Consider the following 20,653-nt stretch of genomic DNA (forward strand, 5'->3'; position numbering starts at 1 on the left):
AAAAAAAAAACAGAGATTATCTAGATTGTCAGCTCTAAGCCTGATCAAGAATAAAGGAAAATCTGTGGTTATTTTATTTTTTATGTACTTATTCTGAGTGTAAATGATTTAGTGAACTGCTATTTTATCAATTAACTAGCTAACACCCGCGGTTTCGCCCGCGTTTATAGATACTGCTTAACTCCATAACCAAAGCGTGATGATATATAGCCTATATCCTATTCCAGTCTATAATCTCTGTGCTAAATTTCTTAAAATTTCGTTCAATAGTTTTTACGTGAAAGAGTAACAAACACAAAACTCACGTTCACATTTATAATATTGCGTGTGAAGGTGATACAAAAGGGTGGCCACTCACGACCCTCAGCAGTGAGGAATACGACGCAAGGAAGAGGATACATTCATTTAGGAAATAAGAAAATAAAAATATATATAGAAATATTCAATATTAAAAAACATGGAATTATTAAACGTTTCGTTTTTATTTACCAGTGTACTATTTAATAGATTATTTGGAGGCTTGATTACAGCTTAGCATCTAATAATATAATAGCATTATACAGGTGTGAGAATACATAAAAAAGTTTTTACTGGCTTGCGTTCCTTTGCCTACCTAATTGGAAAAGCGAAGCAAAACAATCTATGACATTATGTTAGAATAATGGCGGTCGCGTGTCTAGTACCGCTGGAATAATTTACTTAAAACTATTAGATCGCCGTTTATTGTTACGATGGGATCCTACGCAAAATTCGTATCTGATTACTGTAAAAACTGGGACAAATCTGGTCGAGAATTGTTGTAAGTAGAGAAACAGTTACAAAACTCAAACAAAGTCTACGAAACGAATTATTTTTTCCACATGTTGATTTATTTACATTAATAAGCATATAAGCTAATGTTATTAATGTAACACATATTTAATAAATGTATTAAAGTCCCTCATCTACATAAAAATATATATATATTAATATCTTCAAATCAAAAAGTATCAAACACAACAATTGTTTTTCAGTGTCTCTTTTTCTACGGGTCCTCTAACACAGGCAATATTTTTTCAGCTTGAAACATTTGACGCAATTCACAAAAGATGAACATAGGACTCCACTATTTTCAAAGTCTGGGAAAATGTCTGGATTTTCTCAAAGTGTCTATGATTTTCTTCTTTGTGGCCTGAAAGGAAACCTTAAAAAAGATACCGTTTTATCCTTCTTAAGAGAAATAACTGTAAGTAACGAAATTATTATGCACCATTTTGAATCTCTGTGAAGCACTCTGTCACTATATCCATAAACACTTATTTTCAGAATTTGCATGCAGATGTGCCATCAATAATATTGGATATCATATCAATTTTGGATGCTGAAACCAGCCTAGATGTACAAAGCGATGAGCGGGCTTATTTCTGCTACATTGTGAGAGAGCTGGAGCCATTTATTTCTGATAAGTTACTAAAAGAAAGATTAGAGATAGATACATTACAAGATGCTGGTACTCTTAAGAACAAAAACTTCTACACCAAATTCATAAAGATCAAGACTAAATTATAGTAAGTAATATTGTCAAAATGCAAATTGAATTTTGCTATTTAAGTTTACAGTGAGTAATCCAGCCACATTGAGATCTTGAATATTTTGAAATGGGATGGTCTGAAGTGTAAAATAAATTAGCCAATTAATCTTACTGGAGTCTCTTCAAAACATTTGTCAAAAATTAGTTATTTGAAGGATGGTAATGCGATTTCTGAGTGGGCTGTTTTTCTTGTCTGATTATTTTGTTCCTGTTACAAAAAAAAATATATAGATTATTTCTTGAATCACTGATTGAAATTTGGTGTTCAAATATGTAGTCAGGTTTTACTGGATTTTACTGGATTTGCATAATGTGATGTTTCTCTTTTTTTTTTTTCTACAAATTAAAATGTATTAATAAGAGGGTGTTTGTGTATTTTACGGTTTGTAGTTTTTGTTCAGTCTGCAAACATTTTGTATACTTCATATACCACTCTTATTTTCGATGTCTATCACTCCAGTCAACCTTTTTATTACATAACAATATACAATAGCATATAAATAAACAATGTTATGGGAACTGGTAACACATATAAGATAAGCTGAAGTACACTTAGACTTTGAATACTAAATATCAAATGAGAAATACTATAACTAACAATTCCCTAATAATAACTACTCATAAAATCACTACATAAAATTTGTGCAGAATACACAGCATAATTTTGACAACAGCTTACAGAAATATTTATTATTATTATGGTACATACCATCCCATCATACAAGTGAAGATCCAAATAGACTATACCATTTCATTCCTTTACAAATTCACTTTATGAATGAAACAGACCTGATTGAAAATGCTCTGTTAATTATTCAATACTAAAATCAATAATTTTGGTACTCATATGAGCTATTTAAGTTAGTAGAAGTTGAGTTTGCATACCTCATGTTTGTTTCCTACTAAAATAAAGAGTGACACAATATTGGAAATGTCTCAAAGTGAGCAGCCCAACTTGAAAGTCACTTGAAAGACTTGTATGATTATTATTTGACCTGGGAATTTAAATGTATCTACCAAACACATATTTACACTCGTGTTGTTAATGAAATAAATGTTAAAAAAAATTATATGCTATGAAATAGATTAATTGTTATATGTACTAATATAATTATATTTTTAGCTACAAACAACGTAAATTTAACTTATTTCGAGAAGAAAGTGAAGGATACTCAAAGTTAATAGTTGAATTAAACCAAGAAATAAATGAAGATACAGAATGGAAAAATTTGCTTGAAATAATTCAATCTCTTATTGGTAAGAGTTAATTCAAATTGAGCCAGAAAGCATGCCAAAGTTTTTGTTCTTCTTAGTTCCTGTTTGTTTGTTTGAGATTCTGGTTGGTGAATGAAATGGGTAGAACAGCAAGTTTATAGGGTGAACTGATTTAATAGTGCATGATAGCATTGGCAGGGTGTTAGTACCCCTCTGTGCAAAATTTTATAAGTACTTAGGAATTAGGATTTTGATAAGAAAACAGATAAGGGTGCTGCTACCATTGATGATTTATAGAGAATTAACAAAAGGTCAGGGATGCAGACACATTTAATTAACAGACCATTATCACAGATATTAAGCTGTAACTCTCTAAATGTTATAAAGATACTATTTTTATAAAGTATATTGTAGACATTAACTATATTTTTCTGAAATTTTATTTACACTATAAATAACTTGGCACAATAAAAATAATAATTCAAATAGCCTGACAATTGTAATAAATATTAATTAATCCCGCTTATTTCTGCCCTGAAGCCGTTAATGTGTTTGAGTAGTAATGCTTTAATCTGATTTATTGAGATGGGCAGCAGCACAATTCATATTGTGGTGTCTATTGGTTTGAGTAACAGTGCCAGCCAGTGGGGCTATGATAACAAATCTAAATCAAATGTAATGAATAACATGTTTATTTCATTTTTAAACACAATTTATTTCAGGTTGTTTTAATTTGGATCCAAACAGGGTACTTGACATAATTCTAGAATCGTTTGAAGCCCGACCACAATTAGATGCTCTTTTTATACCGCTTATTAAGAGTTACATGGCAGATCCTCATGTAATTTCTGAGGTTTTAGGTTTCAAACTGAGTAATATGGAAATTCTTGATAACTATACAGAACCTCCACCGTTGATGACTGTAATTGCATTGCTTTTACAACATCAGGTTATATCATTAGATGACATCTATCCATGGGTGAGTACAATAATTCTATGAATATATAAAATTAAAGTATGTTAGCAATATTAATGAAAAATGTTTCTTACTATTTTGTTGGTAGCTTCGCCCAGATGATGTGATAATAGCTAAACAAGCTGATAAAGAAATAAAAGCAGTTCAAGAATATATAAGAAAAATTAACATTGTGTCTACCAAAGGACCACAAACAAATGCCCCCACTGAATTTATAGAAGATAAAGCTGATCCGCAGGTAACTAGTAAAATATTGTGTAGTAACGTAGTAGTTAACTAGTAATTAATATGAATATGTGATATTTTAGATATTTGAAAAATGGCCAAAAGGCAAACAATTCAATGTTTCATAAATTTTAGTAATTTTGATGGATTCTTTATTCCTAATTACTTAACACTGGGATCCAGGCTCGATTCCCATTTTTGTCTGTTCATTGTTATATTCTTGTGTTGTATTTTTCTGGAACCTCAAGCACAGTATCTATTAGGCTTTTGAATGTGGAATGCTTGAATAGTTTATTTATTTATTTAGGAATATTGGAGCAATCAAAAGCTAGTGTTATGTGAAACTTTATTGAGAGTCAATGCGTGGCGAGAGTTTGCCTCACTGTTTGCGCGTCTTCCCACTACTACGATGCCGCCAAGACCAGCAATAGCCCTTTGTGGGTTGCTGCATGCTGTTGTAGAACCATTGTATCGAAAGTAAGTCTTACCTTTGAATTCAATAAGGTTGTCTTAAAGGATGTATTTACTGGTGGTAGGACTTCTTGTGAGACCGCGCGGGTGGGTACCACCGCCCTGCCTATTTCTGCCGTGAAGCAGTAATGCGTTTCGGTTTGAAGGGTGGGGCAGCCGTTGTAACTATACTGAGACCTTAGAACTTATATCTCAAGGTGGGTGGCGCATTTACGTTGTGGATGTCTATGGGCTCCAGTAACCACTTAACACCAGGTGGGCTGTGAGCTCGTCCAACCATCTAAGCAATAAAAAAAAATATGTATAAATTCAATGTAATAAACTGTTATTTTAGTAATGAATGATTTATTAGAGATTACTACAATGAATATAATGTACAGCTTTACCATGAATCTTTTCTATATTTTATAAGAGAGTTTTCTAAAAAAATTTACAATTATTTCTTTCAATAAATAATTAAATTTTTAGGCAATGCCGAGTAGCTTCAAAAATACTCGGAAAACCAGTACCTCCACTTAAATCAAATTTAGCACCACCTAATTGTAAAACATTCGAAGACATGAAAGAAACAGTTATACCAGCCCTTATATTGCTTGGTCCAGCCCTTCATCATGACCCTGTCTTGATGTACAAAGTAAGTTTTATTTTATTTTATTGCCCTTATAGGCAGACTTCAGAAATAATTTGTAAAATTATTTTAAGAAATTAATCGATATGGGATCCGACTATATGGAAGGACTTCTTTTTCATCTGCCAGTACTCTCGAGGGGCTATTCTGGCTTCACCTTGGTTAGTGAGCTCCCTCACAGTGTTCATGTACATTGTGAAAGAATTTTCTAACGCTAATCCTAGCAGAAGCAGTGCTTTGTCAAATATAACACCGATAGGAATCACGAACCACTGAGAAGATCCGATGAGAAACTCATTACTTATCATTGTTGATGTAAATAAATGAAGAGAGATTGTCGTACTATTTTTTTGTCTTATTTTCTTAATCTATATTTATTAAGTTCAAGTTATTTTAACTATGAATTCGTCTATGTTCAATTTGTTTGAAATTTAGTGTTAATGATAGTAAAATTCTTTCAACAATTGATATCTATAGGTGTCTAATTTCCATCAGTTTTAAGGATCTTATTGGTTTGTTTGTAGGCGCCAATAGACAAAGTAATATACTTTTTAATCCGACTCCATAAAATCTATATCCTTTACCTACATAACCACTGTCTGGAGACAAATAAAAGCAAATTGGGTTGAAGCTTGGAATAAGCTATCTAATAAGAGACAATGCGTTAATATGCGTTAAATAGTTATAATAACACTGTCGGAAGGCGAGTGCGATCGTGTACAAATCATAGTGTATAAATGCACGACAATGCGCGGTAGCCGTCTGAGAACAAATTATCACTTTAAAAAGTCACACAACAAATAGATTATCATTGGGAAACTAAGTAAGGAAAGGATTATCCATTTAGCATCTGATAGGTTTTAATTGCACCATTTGAAAATTCTAAAAGGAGATTCATCACCATTTATTGAGTTTACGCTCACCCACTCAATTTTGATTTTTTTATTAGGTCATTAGAATACTTAGAACTGCTCGCGGTCAAAAAGATGATCCGTTACATTTTGAGGCACTAACCGTTTTGGATACCGCAATATTACCGGCTCTTACACTGATGGAAGGGAATTGTTGTATGGCTGAAGAGGTGTACACATTACTTAAGTTATATCCATATCAGTGCAGGTAAAGAATAATTAATAACTAATAAAATATGCTAAATTACATAAATCTTGATGTTTATTTTATTTTGCAAACTTATTTAAGATACTGTCTCTATGCGCGTTGGAAAAATGAGGCTGGCGAACGAATACCTGCTCTCATTCGTGTCCGGGGGAACTCATTGCAGAAAATAAAACACATAATGAAACGAGTATCCAAAGAGAATATCAAGCCCCAAGGTCGTCTCATCGGGAAACTGTCGCACGCCGCCCCGGCCTTTCTGTTTGATTACGTGCTCTTGCAGGTAATTGGCATTCAGTCCATAAAACAGTTTTACTTCTTCCTTTAATGTTTTATGAATGTGCTATAAAACAATAATTTCTGTTCCAGATACAAACATACGACAATCTGATAGGACCAGTAGTAGAATCCATGAAATATTTGACGTCTCTATCTTTAGATGTTCTGGGATACTGTTTAGTTGAGGCTTTAGGCTCTCGACGTTCGACGCCACCTGCGTGGCTACAAGCACTAGCCTCGTTCGCCGGGGCAGCCTTCAAGAAACACAATATTGAGTTAACTGCTCTTTTGCAGTTTGTTGCTAATCGACTCAAAGCTCAACAGAGGTATGCATTCGGTTACAAAGTATTGTTAGGCGCTGGTGTTCGGAATAAATAAAACTTCCACCGAAGTACAAATTCAAATTCTATTTAACACTTAAAACACTTACACTTCAGGTAATCCGTTCGCCGTTTCGCTTCGAGTAGATTCGGTTACTAATTAATTCTGGGTCATCTCTGCAATGCTTTTATAGTAGATACCACATCCCTAGAATTTTGTTATCGAGAACATACCTGACAAGTCGAGTAGTTTCAATATGTGCTATAATATGTGCTATTTGACTATAGATAGCGTTGTACTTCTTGAGCGTTCTCGATTTTATAAGTTCTTTTAATATTCGTTTCTGCTATTCGACGATAGATGGCGATGCTCTTACCGGCGTAACAGTATGAACAACGAAGATTCGCAATGTAATAAAAATCATATATTTTCAGTCAAGACCTGATAGTATTAAAAGAAATAGTACAAAAAATGGCCGGTATAGAAGCTGCTGAGGAAATGACACCCGAGCAGTTAGAGGCTATGGCAGGAGGTGAACTACTTAAAGGAGAGGTAAAAAAATATTAAGCTGAAGCTAAATCTGATTTTTTGTTCAGTTATTCAAATCACACATTTGTACAGGCTGGTTACTTTTCACAAGTGCGTAACACGAGACGCTCTTCTGCGCGACTGAAAGATGCCATAGTCGGAAACAACTTAGACATATCTCTTTGTATATTGGCGGCGCAACAGAGACATTGTTGTGTTTGGAAAGGTAAATGAATACATCAAATAATACAGTGCTTTTGAGTGAATAATAAGTAAATAAAATATATTGTTATTCCCAGAATACGAAGATGACATTCAAATAAGTGGCGAACCTCCAGGGTCCCAGCTAAAGGTGGTGGGTAGATTGGCAGACCAATGTCAGGATGCTCTGGTTCAGCTTGGTACATTCTTAGCATCGTCACATGCTCCCGATGAATATGCGGCGAGGCTGCCATCGTTACAGGTAATTAATTGAATTCCTAATAAAGTTAATGAGTAGTTACTGCTATTAGGGAGCATAGTGAAGTGTCACCATCCTTCCCATTGCGACCTCTGAACAGTCTTGCAGAAGGGTGGTGCAGCCGTTACATACAATACAATTAAGACTTTATCTCAAGTTGGTGTAATGCATTGATATTGTGCTTAACGGGCTTCGGTTGTAACTACTTCGTACCAGGTGCATTGTGAGCTCGTCGGCCATGAGTAAGACAGAGAGTTAGTATTATAGTAACGCTCAGAAGAGTCAATACTACGAGGCAGTTGTAAACTTTTTGTTAATTTTAGTTTATTTAAATTTGGTTAATTTTACTTAGGAACTGCTGCGTGATTACCATGTAGATGCAGATGTCGCATTCTTTTTGCATCGTCCAGTTATAAACCAAAAGATATCCGCCAAGTTGGAATCTTTACGTAAAGCATCGGACAGCAAATCGGATTCAATAGAGAAGATTATAGAAAGATACAATGTGGCATCAAAGGAAGCCTTGGAGCCTATTGTATCGTCGATACAACCGATGCTGCCTGCGAGGGTTTTAGAAGACATTTCGCCTGAGTTTTACGTTACATTCTGGTTTGTAGAAAAGTTAATAAATAATTTTTATTTAGTACGATTAGAGACATCTGTTTTTAAGTTAAAATAATTTTGTTAGGTCATTATCCATGTACGATCTTCGAGTGCCGGTCGAAAGTTACGAGAGGGAAATAGAACGCTTAAAAACAGCAGCAGCTAACGTCAGCAAGGATTCGTCTCAAGGAACCAAAGTTAAGAAAGAACAGGAACGTTTCAATACGCTCATCGAAAAACTACAGGTAAGATATAAATATTAATGTTTCTTATTTTAATAAAAACTAACAAAGGATATCAACTCAAGGGCATTCATAAATGTTGAACTTACTGATTGTACATTAACAATTCTTAATTCAATTGGAATGAAATCTCGCACAGATTATTCCAGTGTTTATGTATATTGCCTTTTTTCCTTATTGTCCTTGTCTATAAGTTTTTTGCACAAACATTTAATAATATTAAATTACCAAAAATTAAAAAAAATTCTAATTTATGCAGAGTATTACATATATATTCTGCACACAGACTGAAAACAGTTTTTTTTACAGTTATTTGGCCAAATATATGGTATTCAGCCTTGTCCGTAGTTGGCCCGTGAGATGCGTTAAATACTCCCAGAAATGTTTACCTCATCCTTTTTCTTTTTTTTTATTGTCCGAGCAGGCAGACGAGCTTACGGCCCGTAAGTGGTTACCGTCGCTCATGGACGTCAGCAATACCAAAAGTTCCACATGGTACTGGTTTTTTCTCCTACCTATTCTGATAGTCTTGAGAGGCTATTTCCGCTACACCCTAACGTGTGTAGGTGACCCACTGAGAAGATCCGGCGAGAAACTCAGTGGGCAAATGGTACTGTCGTGACAGATGTCACCTACCTTAGATTAGACTAGAGGCGGAAGTGTCAGTAAGCATTTGGTCTGCAGGAGGAGCGGCGCCGACAGGCCGCGCACGTGGCGGCGGTGCGGGCGCGGCTGGCGCGCGAGTGCGAGGACTGGTTCCCGGCGCGGGCGGTCCGCTCCGCCAAGAACGAGACCGTGACGCGGCTCATGCAGCTGTGCATATTCCCGCGCTGCGTGTTCACGGCGGCCGATGCCCTCTACTGCGCCGAGTTCGTGCATACCGTGCACTCTCTGAAGACTCCCAATTTCTCCACTCTTCTGTGTTATGATAGAGTGAGTAGACTGCGAAGAAATTATTATTATTTTTGCACATTTAAAATCATACAAACCGTTTTTTTATTTTAAACAATAGTTTGCGACACCAGCGCCGTACACATCATTAATCCTTCGAGCTGTTTCTGCAGCACTGGTGCCACGGTAGAACTCGTACTCGTAAATATACCGATATTTCATGTTTTCCATTGTGCGGTAATATGCGACGCCAAACAAAAAAAAATTTATGAGGAAAAAACAAATGAATGACTGTTTTCAAAACCTACATGTACCAGCTAAATGAATTTATAAATTTGAATTTGAAATTCTTAACCAAAGAGGAGATATTACAGATCAAAGTGATCAATACGAAAAAACGATAATTTCATATGTAAGGACCTAATATATACAACGTTTTGCGAAAGAGTTTAATTAGGTACTCAATAAATTTATTAATAGTGTTTCAAGAGGTTTGTTACCCTTCAGGTTCATCATCGACTCCGCATCTCTCAAGTTCATGATGATAAAATATAAAATTAGAAGTGAGTTTAAATTCATTTTAAAGAAAACACTACATTCATGCAAAGTACAAGTCAAATTATTAGATAGCATACAATACTAACTTTGGCAAATTGTAAATCATTCGTCATCTTGTGCGATGCATTTCGGATTATGTACAAATTACGATCAATCGACCATAGATGGCGATAGAAGCTTTAGGAGCAAGTGGGAAACGTGCGGCAAAGCGTTGTCGAGATTTATTATTAATGAATATTAAGACATTTATCAAGTGATTAATTTTTTTTTTATTACGATTGCTAAATTTTTCTATTTTAATTATAAGAGTTTTTTTTTGTTGCTTAGATGGTGGATGAGCTCACAGCCCACTTGGTGTTAAGGTGTTACTGGACATTAGATAGACATTTACGACTTAAATGCGCCACCCACCTTGAGATATCAGTTCTAATGTCTCAGTATAGTTACAACAGCTGCCCCGCCGTTCAAACAGGAACGCTTGCTGCTTCACGGCAGAAATAGGCAGGGTGGTGGTACCTAGCCGTGCGGATTGCGAAGACATATTTGACTGAAAAATGAATTTGCCCGCAGTTGTTTTGCGACATCACGTATTCGGTGATGTCTTGCACGGAGGCGGAGGCGGCGCGGTACGGCACGTTCCTCTGCAAGGTGCTGACGACCGCCATGCGCTGGCACGCCGACAAGGACGCCTTCCACCGAGAGTGCGCGCACTACCCCGGCTTCGTCACCAAGTACCGCGTCTCCAAGCAGTTCACTGAAGCTAATGATCATGTCGGATATGAAAACTACAGGTGGACTACATTTCTGCAATACTGTGATCTGATCTTACTGCATGATTAATGTGTTTGCATGAAAATGCTTAAGTCTGAATTGATAAAGTGGTAGACACAAAATCATGAAAGCTTTCGAAAAAGCAACCGAAAATCTTCTGGTGATCTAATATGTTAATATAAACTTATATCGTTCACTCTTTGAATACTTCAAATTAATTCGTAAAAAAATCGATAACTCGTAATCGATACTTCGAATGTTCACTAATCATGTAATCGGTTTTCAGGCACGTGTGCCACAAATGGCATTATAAAATAACCAAAGCAATGGTTGTTTGCTTGGATTCAGGCGACTACGTGCAAATACGTAACGCCCTCATAGTTCTAATAAGAGTCTTACCTCATTTTCCTGTTCTGGCTAAGCTAAGTCAAATTATCGAAAAGAAAATTGATAAGGTATTATTTGGTATCGTACGTTTAACCAAATTTCCAACAAGACAAAGTAAATCTTAACAGTGATTATTTGCAGGTTAAGGAACAAGAGAAAATACAAAGACAAGATCTTTATGTGTTAGCAACGGTCTACAGTGGACAGCTACGGAACAAGTCCTCGAATATGATGAATGAAGCTGATTTCCATCAGGTAACATTTTGCTATCATCTATAGGCGGATTTGTACAAAGACAGGTTCTCGATAGTGAAATGACGACAAGTAGTACAGAAGAGACTTTCCTAATATAAACTTTGGGTTTGTCACTTGAAAGACCGTGTGGAAGCGCTGTACAGCCATTGCTTACCCTCGGTACAGTTGAAGTCGACAAGCATACTCTGTGTGCACACGAGTGATAGAACGGAAATGGCGTAATGATAATATTTTTGTTTGTATCAGAGAAACTTTTTATTAATCAAGCAGCCGTTAGTTCGAACTTTATGCTACTGAAGAACCTGTCGAGTTTGTGGCAGCAACCTGAATTAAGTGTTACTTTCGTGGTTGAAACATAAAATAAAACATAATTGTCTAAAGTACCGAATTTTGAACTTTAAAGTCTCAAATCGTTTGAAATCGATTGCCATACAAAATATTTTTATTTATTTATTTAATTTATTTATACTTTATTTAAGTTTTTTTTTAAAACCATAACATTTTGTTAGTAAGAGTTACTTATAATCTATGTTAGTACCTTAAAAATCTAACAAAATAAAAGTATGGATGAAATAATAAAGGCATAGATGATACAGCAATACAACGTGTATGGTATGTTTTAGATGAGCGACAAGCACAAAGCGGCGAGCACCGCGGCCGCCAGCGCTGCGCCCGCCAAAGAAGAAGTGGTCGCAGATCCTGAACCCGCCCCTGCACCCGCGCCCCCACCACAAGGTCTTTACACACTCCCACAGAGTTATATCTGCAGATCGGGTAGCTAGCTTGATAATGATTGTCAAATATACCCATTAGCCGCGCCAATAAAGAAACGAATCTAAAATGGCGGCGGCGATCATGCGCTCTCACTCTAAGCTATTGCTGTCTTTAATCGCACACGGCGCGTACTGCATACAAAAAAAAATATCAGTTCTGATTTTTTCTCACACTGTCTCGACGCGATCTATTTTCTCTCAAATTTGTTATTTCGTTGTTATTTTGTTATTTTTGTTAAATTTGTTATTGTTATCGTTTTTTTGCGCCACGTGTCGTAAATAATATGGCCTCTGACAAACGAGGAAAAGTCATTCACAGTGATGTAAAGTAAAGTACATTCTCATTTGTTTTTTTATATTTTTTTACAATAAACAACTTTTTCTTTCTATCTTTCTTGTTATTTGTTTACCCTACTATCTATCAGGTACATAGACGCCATTTTCGATTCGTTTCTTTATTGGCGCGGCTTATAGATGTTGTGACTGAAAGGAAAATAAATAACGGTAATGCTCACAAAAACTTTGTTTCGTAAGATAATTTGGGGAGTACACAAGTAAAGAAACATTTATTGCGCCTTCAAAATTATCCTGTATATTTGTTGAAAGATCAATTTATAAATTAAGATTGCGTCTTATGTATACGTTTAGGTATAAATTGTTACTGATTTCATGACTGGTTATCAATTTCTCATATTAGCTAAATTTATTTACAGAAAGTGAAAAACGGGACTCGCGCAATAGCGACCGCCGCCGAGACGAAGCGGACCGAGATAAAGATTCCAAAAGAGAATCAAAAACGTACGTACACTACCTTCAATGCTTTTTTTTTCTCCGCGATTTGAGGATCTTGTTAAACTTTTATTTCGTTCCGAAAAACATTTCTAGTGGATAAAAAAGTTTTGTTTTTCATAATTCGGTGTTTACTTTTATGAGTAACTTATACACTACTGCCTTTTGCGAATACTTGTCAATGATTCCTCTTTACTCATGAGCATGATTATAGTCAGACCGGTTTAAGTATAGCCACTATTAAAGAGGTAGACTTAAAACAATACGAATATATAATCGGTCGAGTAAATCAATCACCTGATGTTAAGTGGTTACTGGAGCCCATAGACAACTACAACGTAAATGCGCCACCCACCTTGAGATATAAGTTCTAAGGTCTCAAGTATAGTTACAACGGCTGTGGCTTCAAACTGAAATGCATTACTACTTCACGGCTGAAATAGGCAGGGTGGTGGTACCTACCTGTGCGAACTCACAAGAGGTCCTACTACCACTATGTATATAAACATGTCGACTTGTAAATGTCGATACCATGATTTAGGTTGGTTGATGCTCGTTGTTACTGACTCGGATCATTTAACTGTTTCTATTTCTGTTCGTGCATTTATAGTGTAACGTTTTTACAGCTCCACAAAGGAAAGGTCTAAAGAAGAAACCCGAATTAAAGATAGATCACCCAAAGAACGTTTACAGAGGGTAAGTTTATACATATATCATATTAAATAAATGGAATTTTCTTAATGTATTGTTTATACAATATGTTATTTCTTTCGAATTACTGTGATAATTTGTTCGGTTAAGTAGGTAAGTCGTTTTTTTTGGTAGTCGGCACTTTTGTGCCGTATTGGGGGCACAAAAATTGCTTCTTTTAACTAGTAGGTTGAACACGTAAGATTCTAAAGTCTAAATTATGTTTCGTACATCAACAGGAAAGCAATTATTTAGAAGCAATCTCACCGCCACACGAACATCGCAGCACTTCAGATGATGTCGAACGAGGTATTTAATTTTTATATAAATAAATAAAAATGGGTTATCTTTTATTTATATTTAATTTTCTTTTCTAATAATAAATTATTTACGTACAAAGTATAATTCATCAAAGTGTTTCTAAACGAATTCATTTTATTTCAGATATAAAGCGACGTAAAGTTGAAAACAGCAGTAACGGCAAGGTGAGTATTGTGATAATAAACCGGCCTTGCATCGTGCACGTCCCGGACTGAGGATTGGGCTGGACCTCGACCACAAACCAGACTGAAATTATCTAACAACAATCAATAACAATTCAAGACAATCAATATTAAAGGAGAAACAAGTGATACATTTAAGACTTAAAGTGCACAATATAATAATAAAACAACCAAATTAAATAATAGAAATCGATTTAAAAACTAAACAAAATAAATTTCTTGAAAAACGAAGAATTTCTAAATAGCGGAAACAAGCAATTGTGATGAAACTGAATTACATAATACTCTGCCTACAATTAATATTTTGGCGGCTTGAAGAATTCAAAGCGAAAAATAAATGAAATTATCGTCAAGTTTGTTCGTCATTTATCTTCAAATTGTTAATAATGGTGACAACACGCAGTCAGCTAGCTACGCAACACCGAAGCATTGCTCTTGGAACGGTTTGAGGCATCGAAGACAACTAAACGAGCGGCAGCGTGGCTACCTCGATGGACCCGTGTGATTCAAAGAATTCAAGAGAAACTCACCAGTGTGAATAAACTAACACACGGACAATCGCTAATGAACAATTCAAATACAAAGTGAAGCAGTAAAGTTGTGAGTCGTAAGTCCATTAAGCCCAGTCCCTGCATCATGATGAGGTATTCATCAGACGACATCTGCGTAAGTCAAAAGGTTCACTGAATTAAGTACAACTTTGCGTAGTGTTGCCAATAAACTTACTCCATCTTCAAATAAACGAGGAACAAATTGGTGAAAATCAAATAACGGTGAATTCGACGAAATCTGCTGAAGAGTTATCGAAACAAATCAACCACAAGCAGTAATAGAACATCCAAACGATATTAATGAAGAAACTTGCAATAGGCAGGCGATTCGTAAGCCCAGTTTTAGTCAAGCAAATCGGACAGTTATATCTGCAAGATCGTGCAAACTTCAGGTTGTTTCAACAAGACCAATGCTCCATATACCAATTTCCGAAGAAACTAATAATACTGTAAACTTTCGTCTACTAACCAATGTTAAACAAAAATTCTCACTAATCCAACTTTCAAGTAATATTATTTAAACAATAAATTACCAACTATTGGAGAACCATCACCTTTAAAAATAGATCAATGAAGACGTCAAGTTTGCAAGACCGAAGAAAAATAAAACAAGAGACAACGGAACAATGAAAAAAACAAACACAAAATGAGCTGTAAAACAATAATTATCGACACTGTGAAAATAAAAGTGCACATTTCAAAATGAAGAAAACACAGTTCAAACAAAAACATGTATTCTGTAATCTTTGAAATGTCTTATAAAGTACATATAAATAATAACGAAGAGCTTGTCTAAACAATTCTAATGAATAACGGACAGATGAGAAAAAATTGCAACTGAAGAAAAGTATTGAAACATGATAAAGTTGAAGTTACTCCTTCAAAAGAAAAAAGTACGAGGCAAGAGACATCACATTGGAAATGGAACCCGAAGAACTAAAAAACTGAAATTTAAGTTACATTGAAGATGATTTTTTTTAAATGAGTAATTTCTTGATGTTGGTCTTCATTCGGTGAGCCTTTTGTCTTACGGTCCGTAGATGTATTTATTTGGAATCGTTCACACGAATTATGTTATTTGACACTTTGCTCAGAGATTTAAACATTTTTCTACGTAAGCAGGCTAGCAAAGAATTAGAAGAGCGATCTCCTGAAAAGGAAAAAAGGAAGACTAAAGTTAGAGGTGATGAACGCAAAGAGCGTAAGATGAACCGCAAGAGGGTGAGTTACTGCACTGCATTATACGATATTTATAAACTGTTATAAAGTCATAAAAAATAACTAAATGTTTTTTTTTACAAAGAAGAGTAACTAGATCTTCATTTGTAATTTGTAAGTAATCGTATATGAGATATTATTATATCATCTCGTTTTAAAAATTGATTACTTCAAAAAAATGTAATATTCGATTCGTTAAATGATATTTATTTACCTTAACGTAGTTGACCGCGTGAAATAAAATTTTCACGTTTTTAGGACAGAGCTGAGGAATCTACAATTTTAGAACAAAAGAGACGCCGAGACGAACAAAAAGGTACAAAATATATAGATTCAATTTTTTAATATAGATTATAACGAAAATTTTGGGATTAGACTAGCAGAATCTAATAATCAATTTCCTCAAATGGAAAAAAAACTAATTTAGGTAAAAAAGGTACAAGTCTGGGACAAAAAAAGCCATCAGAATATCTCCTGGAGAATGGAGAATTTATTTCGGAAGTAAAGAATTGAGCTTTCATCTAGCTTAATGCTTAATGTATAATGATGTTTAAGAAATGCATTTCAATAAAGTTAAGCGATAATCGACTTCTGAACTTTTTTTTCTTTCTGAAGCGATACTTTTTAGTGTTGAAAAATAATACCAAGTCATCTCATTAGAAACCAGATAATGACAACAAACCGTGTCACACGGACGGCTTGGAAACGGCCGTTCTTAGACTAAGACGATCGCCTCTTTTAAAATCTATTCACTAAGGAGTTTGGTCTCTGGCAGCGTAAGTTAATAAAAAAAAAACTGTTATTATACCTAACCTAGTATGAAATCTTTTCCGTATCTTTGAGTGAAAATAATCGTTGTATCTATTGCTTATATTATTTACAACCTTTTGTTGTAATTTACAGGAGCAATCAAGATGAGCGGTCATCAGAATGGTTCTCAAGAAGATCACCATTACGACAAATACAAAAGGGTAAATTTCGTTGAAAATAATTAACGACAAACGTCATCCTCGTTTTGTATTACTTTGTATTTTTAACCAGGTCAGATTGGCAAACGAATTCTCAGTCCACGGCTCATAAAAAATACTGCTGTATTGAATTATTTTCAATAATAGTACGCAGCTTTTATTTATTGACTTACGTTGGCGAAATCGCTCGTCAGACATTGTTAATGTGGGAGGACAATCATAAGCACTCGTCAAACTTCACTAAGCTGTATAAGGTTTACGAATACAATAAATTAAACCATACAAAGATGTGACACTTCTGATCCCATCTTATAAGAGATTATCAGGATCATCAATCTTAAATGCTTTATACGGTACTGAAAGAAAACCGTTTAGTATATGTAAATAGATCTATCTGTTGTACCGTTCGCAACAGTATCAAAAACATTATGAAAACATTGGCGTTTATAAATATTAAGATATCTCGATATTTCCGTGCTGTTGCAAATGTAATGATCATTGGTAGACTGAAGACTAAAACAATTCTGTCCACCATTTCTTTTGGGTGTTGCCACGGGAACTCAATCACTCGCCCCAAGAGTATATACCGCTTATACCGCTTTCACGATATTTTGGGAACCCATTTTTACTAATTCTAATAAAGATTTCCAAGAATTGACAACAGGGAAACATTAGTTAAACGGAGGATTATAAAATGCTTTGAATATAAAAAATTACGATTGACACTTTCTTTTGTGCAGGAGAAATCACCATTCCGTGACCGTTCCCACGAAGAAGCCAGAGATAAACAATATCCTTTTCAAAGAACAAAATAAATATTAAAAGAATAATATCTGAAGTACAGAATAAACTGGAGAATTGATAGATGTACTTAATGGCTTATACAGACAGGCCGCCATTATGGCTACTTATTATTAAAATATCACGTTAGGAATTTCGTAAAATACATTGCAAGCCACGATCATCACACGCGGCATACGATAAAAGTGCCCAATTTAATGTAGAAAAACTAATCGGATTGAGAAACTAATGATATATGCATGAGAGTAAGAACGAAGAAGGAATAAAATTTGGAAAAATAGTTTTTATGCGACCCAAATTAAGAAACTCCTTTATAGAAAAATGATTAGCAGTCCAAGTTAATATGAAACTGCATTTATTTGGAGCCCTTTTGAAAATAGGTTAAGGTTAAGTCGTACATAATCGGTAAAAGATAGGTTATAAGTATACATATACTGTAAAAATATACAGAAAATATCAATATCAAGGTAAAAAGTCATGTTAGATATGCATTGCTTGCGTGTAAAGCCCAAAGAATGTGGAATATATGACTATCGCAATTGCCCTAATGAGCGGGTACTCAGATTGATGGGTAAGTGTTTGCCCCTGCACAAGGACACAAGTCATGTTAGCGGTATCTAATAAATACTGCGAAATTTGAAGATATTATTATACTCCCATGGCGAATGATGTGATTGAAGAACATTCTCGTAAAGTAACCAGCAGAACAGGGGTACATTTGGAAATAGGGAAACTGACAATTCATTCCTCGGTGTTTCCTTTCACATATCTTTTTGCAAACGAGTTTTGCGGTAAGTACTCAGTGGTTTGGCTGTGCCTCGAACATAACTAACATTCTTGAGTGATGGTAACTCCTCACCATCAGATGGGCCGTAGTTGATAAAACTGATAAATTGAACATCTGTAATGTTAATGTAAGACGATCTGCTTATAAGGCTCCTTAAGATATTCAGGGTGAAAGTATTGGTCTGTTGTCATTAGTTTTATTCATACTTTTGGCTGTAGAGCTTTGAAGTTCTGGAAATCACAGTCTATGGGTATGTTTTAAACAGGTAGGTAAAAATACCCGAGGATTTTTTGCAACGACAATTAAAAATTAGAGGATTAGCTCTGGAAAATATCGAGGATAATGACACCATCTAACTAGGTTGTATCGTGTTAAAACGGTTTGTTGAGCTGAAGAACCTCTACATTTATTATAAGTGATGCATCAAACCTCAAAAATCTAGCTCTACGTATAATGCGTTAGTCAGACCCTTGGCGAGTATACATCTGATTCAAAGCGGTCACCACATTACGGAGGCAAGTTGATGTCTAACTCGATCTATGTACGTGCGTCTATAGTCTTTTAAAAGACTATAGACGCACTTTAAAATAGTAAACTTATGACCAATACCGTCTTTACCATAAGGGCACACGGGGCCCGTGCCCAGAGCCCCCATTCTCAGGGGCCCCCGAAAGACCGACAATTTCTCTCACACGTTTATTCTTAGAACATTTTTGTCGGGCACATTACACTTTTTTCAGAAATCAGTAATCAGAATTTACAAGGAATATACTATGCCTATAATAGAAGATTTTGCTCAACAGAAATCCCGAAAGAAACCGTTATCGCAATCGTAACCAAAAAACATTAATATCATTAATGACATATTATATCATACTGTATTTGATTACCTATAATAAATTGTCATACTCAGTAAAAAAATGTTATTATAATTCGCTTTTTTTACTTTCCAAAAGGGCCTCAAGTTCTTGTGTGCCCAAGGGCCCCATCCTAGTTTAAGACGTCCCTGCTTATGACCGGTTTCCATAAAAAAGCATTTTTACTTATTATTTATTTGTGTCCGTTTCGATTTTATCTCTTGAATTTGTAACTGAAAACTGACGAAGCTCCTGTTATTCTATTTATAGACAATTATATTTGAAAGTGTATTGAAACTTAATATGCTCATTAATTATTATTTTCGTAGATTTTTTGCAGCAATAGAAAATTCTGTAAATTGCATTATTTTTATACGTTATTTTATCTGCGTAGGTATTGAAGTTTTCGCCCTAGCAGAAATAAGTCTTAACAAATAAGTAACCTAAAATAAAATAACTATTTCTTTTATTTTTGGTACAATTAACAAAAGCTAATTTGATTAATCGATTCATTGAAACGAGAATTTGAACAATTTCCTTAACTGTTATTATACTAGGCGCACTAATGAATCCAAGATAAGAAGATAGAAGCTGCCTGCCATGATATGCAATCGTTGGACAATTGGAGAAAAGCCAACCTTCGCTGACAATATTGAATTATCTAAAGACATAATTGTATAAAATTAAGCGATGAAATAAATATTTTTATCAAATCATTGTTTTACTCTTCCAGTTCTTTGTTTTTATGAAACAAGAAGGAAACTCCAGGCGAATGTTAACGATCTTATATTTTTGTTCTTAAACACATGACCGAGAAAAGCAGTTTATAAATTAAAAACGTTAAGTACAAATGAATAAGGCGCGTATATTAGATTACATATACGTTTAAAAAAGGATTAAATATTTTATACTTATGAATTTAACTTTTTGGCAAGCATTAGAGAGCTTTGAAACAAGCATGCCTAGAACATATACGGTATCAGGCCACCTATGCGTATTGCGAGTACCATAATAAGTTCCAATTCATCAAATAAAGCAACAATTCGATACACCCACTAGTAGAAACTACGGGTCGTGTAAGTTAAGTAAGTTAACACATGAATATTAAAAATTATAACCTTACTTATCTGTTTGAAAAGTCTGCAGTGTTAAAAAATCAAATGTGTGTATGTAATATTATATGTATTAGTTATTTGCATACGTTTATTACGCCCAGGAGA

The 20,653-nt window shown here is 34.8% G+C and overlaps 1 protein-coding gene across 2 annotated transcripts; it reads left to right on the forward strand.

Annotated features, from left to right (window-relative positions):
* The first annotated feature begins 632 nt into the window (after window positions 1–632).
* On the forward strand, window positions 633–20,146 carry LOC101735469 (THO complex subunit 2). 2 transcript variants are annotated; one of them, XM_012691799.4, is made up of 30 exons: window positions 633–799; window positions 1,060–1,225; window positions 1,306–1,547; window positions 2,694–2,827; window positions 3,508–3,764; window positions 3,850–3,999; window positions 4,294–4,463; window positions 4,926–5,091; window positions 6,035–6,204; window positions 6,286–6,484; window positions 6,571–6,806; window positions 7,236–7,353; window positions 7,423–7,555; window positions 7,629–7,792; window positions 8,142–8,398; window positions 8,478–8,637; window positions 9,319–9,567; window positions 10,654–10,874; window positions 11,141–11,309; window positions 11,383–11,496; window positions 12,120–12,231; window positions 12,983–13,067; window positions 13,685–13,754; window positions 13,988–14,057; window positions 14,193–14,233; window positions 15,925–16,023; window positions 16,279–16,336; window positions 16,924–16,991; window positions 17,729–17,778; window positions 19,988–20,146. In XM_012691799.4, exons 1-30 carry the CDS (start codon window positions 732–734, stop codon window positions 20,019–20,021), a joined length of 4,230 nt encoding a protein of 1,409 aa, XP_012547253.2. In that variant the 5' UTR covers window positions 633–731; the 3' UTR covers window positions 20,022–20,146. The 2 variants fall into 2 exon arrangements, with proteins under 2 accessions (XP_012547253.2, XP_062527787.1); XM_062671803.1 differs by lacking the exons at window positions 15,925–16,023; window positions 16,279–16,336; window positions 16,924–16,991; window positions 17,729–17,778; window positions 19,988–20,146 and having other exon boundaries at window positions 659–799; window positions 14,193–15,586.
* The last annotated feature ends 507 nt before the right edge of the window (window positions 20,147–20,653 follow it).

Source organism: Bombyx mori, chromosome 13, assembly GCF_030269925.1.
Source record: "Bombyx mori chromosome 13, ASM3026992v2".
NCBI lineage: Eukaryota > Metazoa > Arthropoda > Insecta > Lepidoptera > Bombycidae > Bombyx > Bombyx mori.

What these genes read in the sequence shown, in the direction of transcription:
- LOC101735469 (XM_012691799.4), top strand. Translation starts at nt 732, where the DNA reads ATGGGATCCTACGCAAAATTCGTATCTGATTACTGTAAAAACTGGGAC. An exon ending in CCTTCTTAAGAGAAATAACT is followed by an intron (nt 1,226 to 1,305) that starts GTAAGTAACGAA and finishes ACTTATTTTCAG; the next exon opens with AATTTGCATGCAGATGTGCC. An exon ending in TTCAGATGATGTCGAACGAG is followed by an intron (nt 14,058 to 14,192) that starts GTATTTAATTTT and finishes ATTTTATTTCAG; the next exon opens with ATATAAAGCGACGTAAAGTT.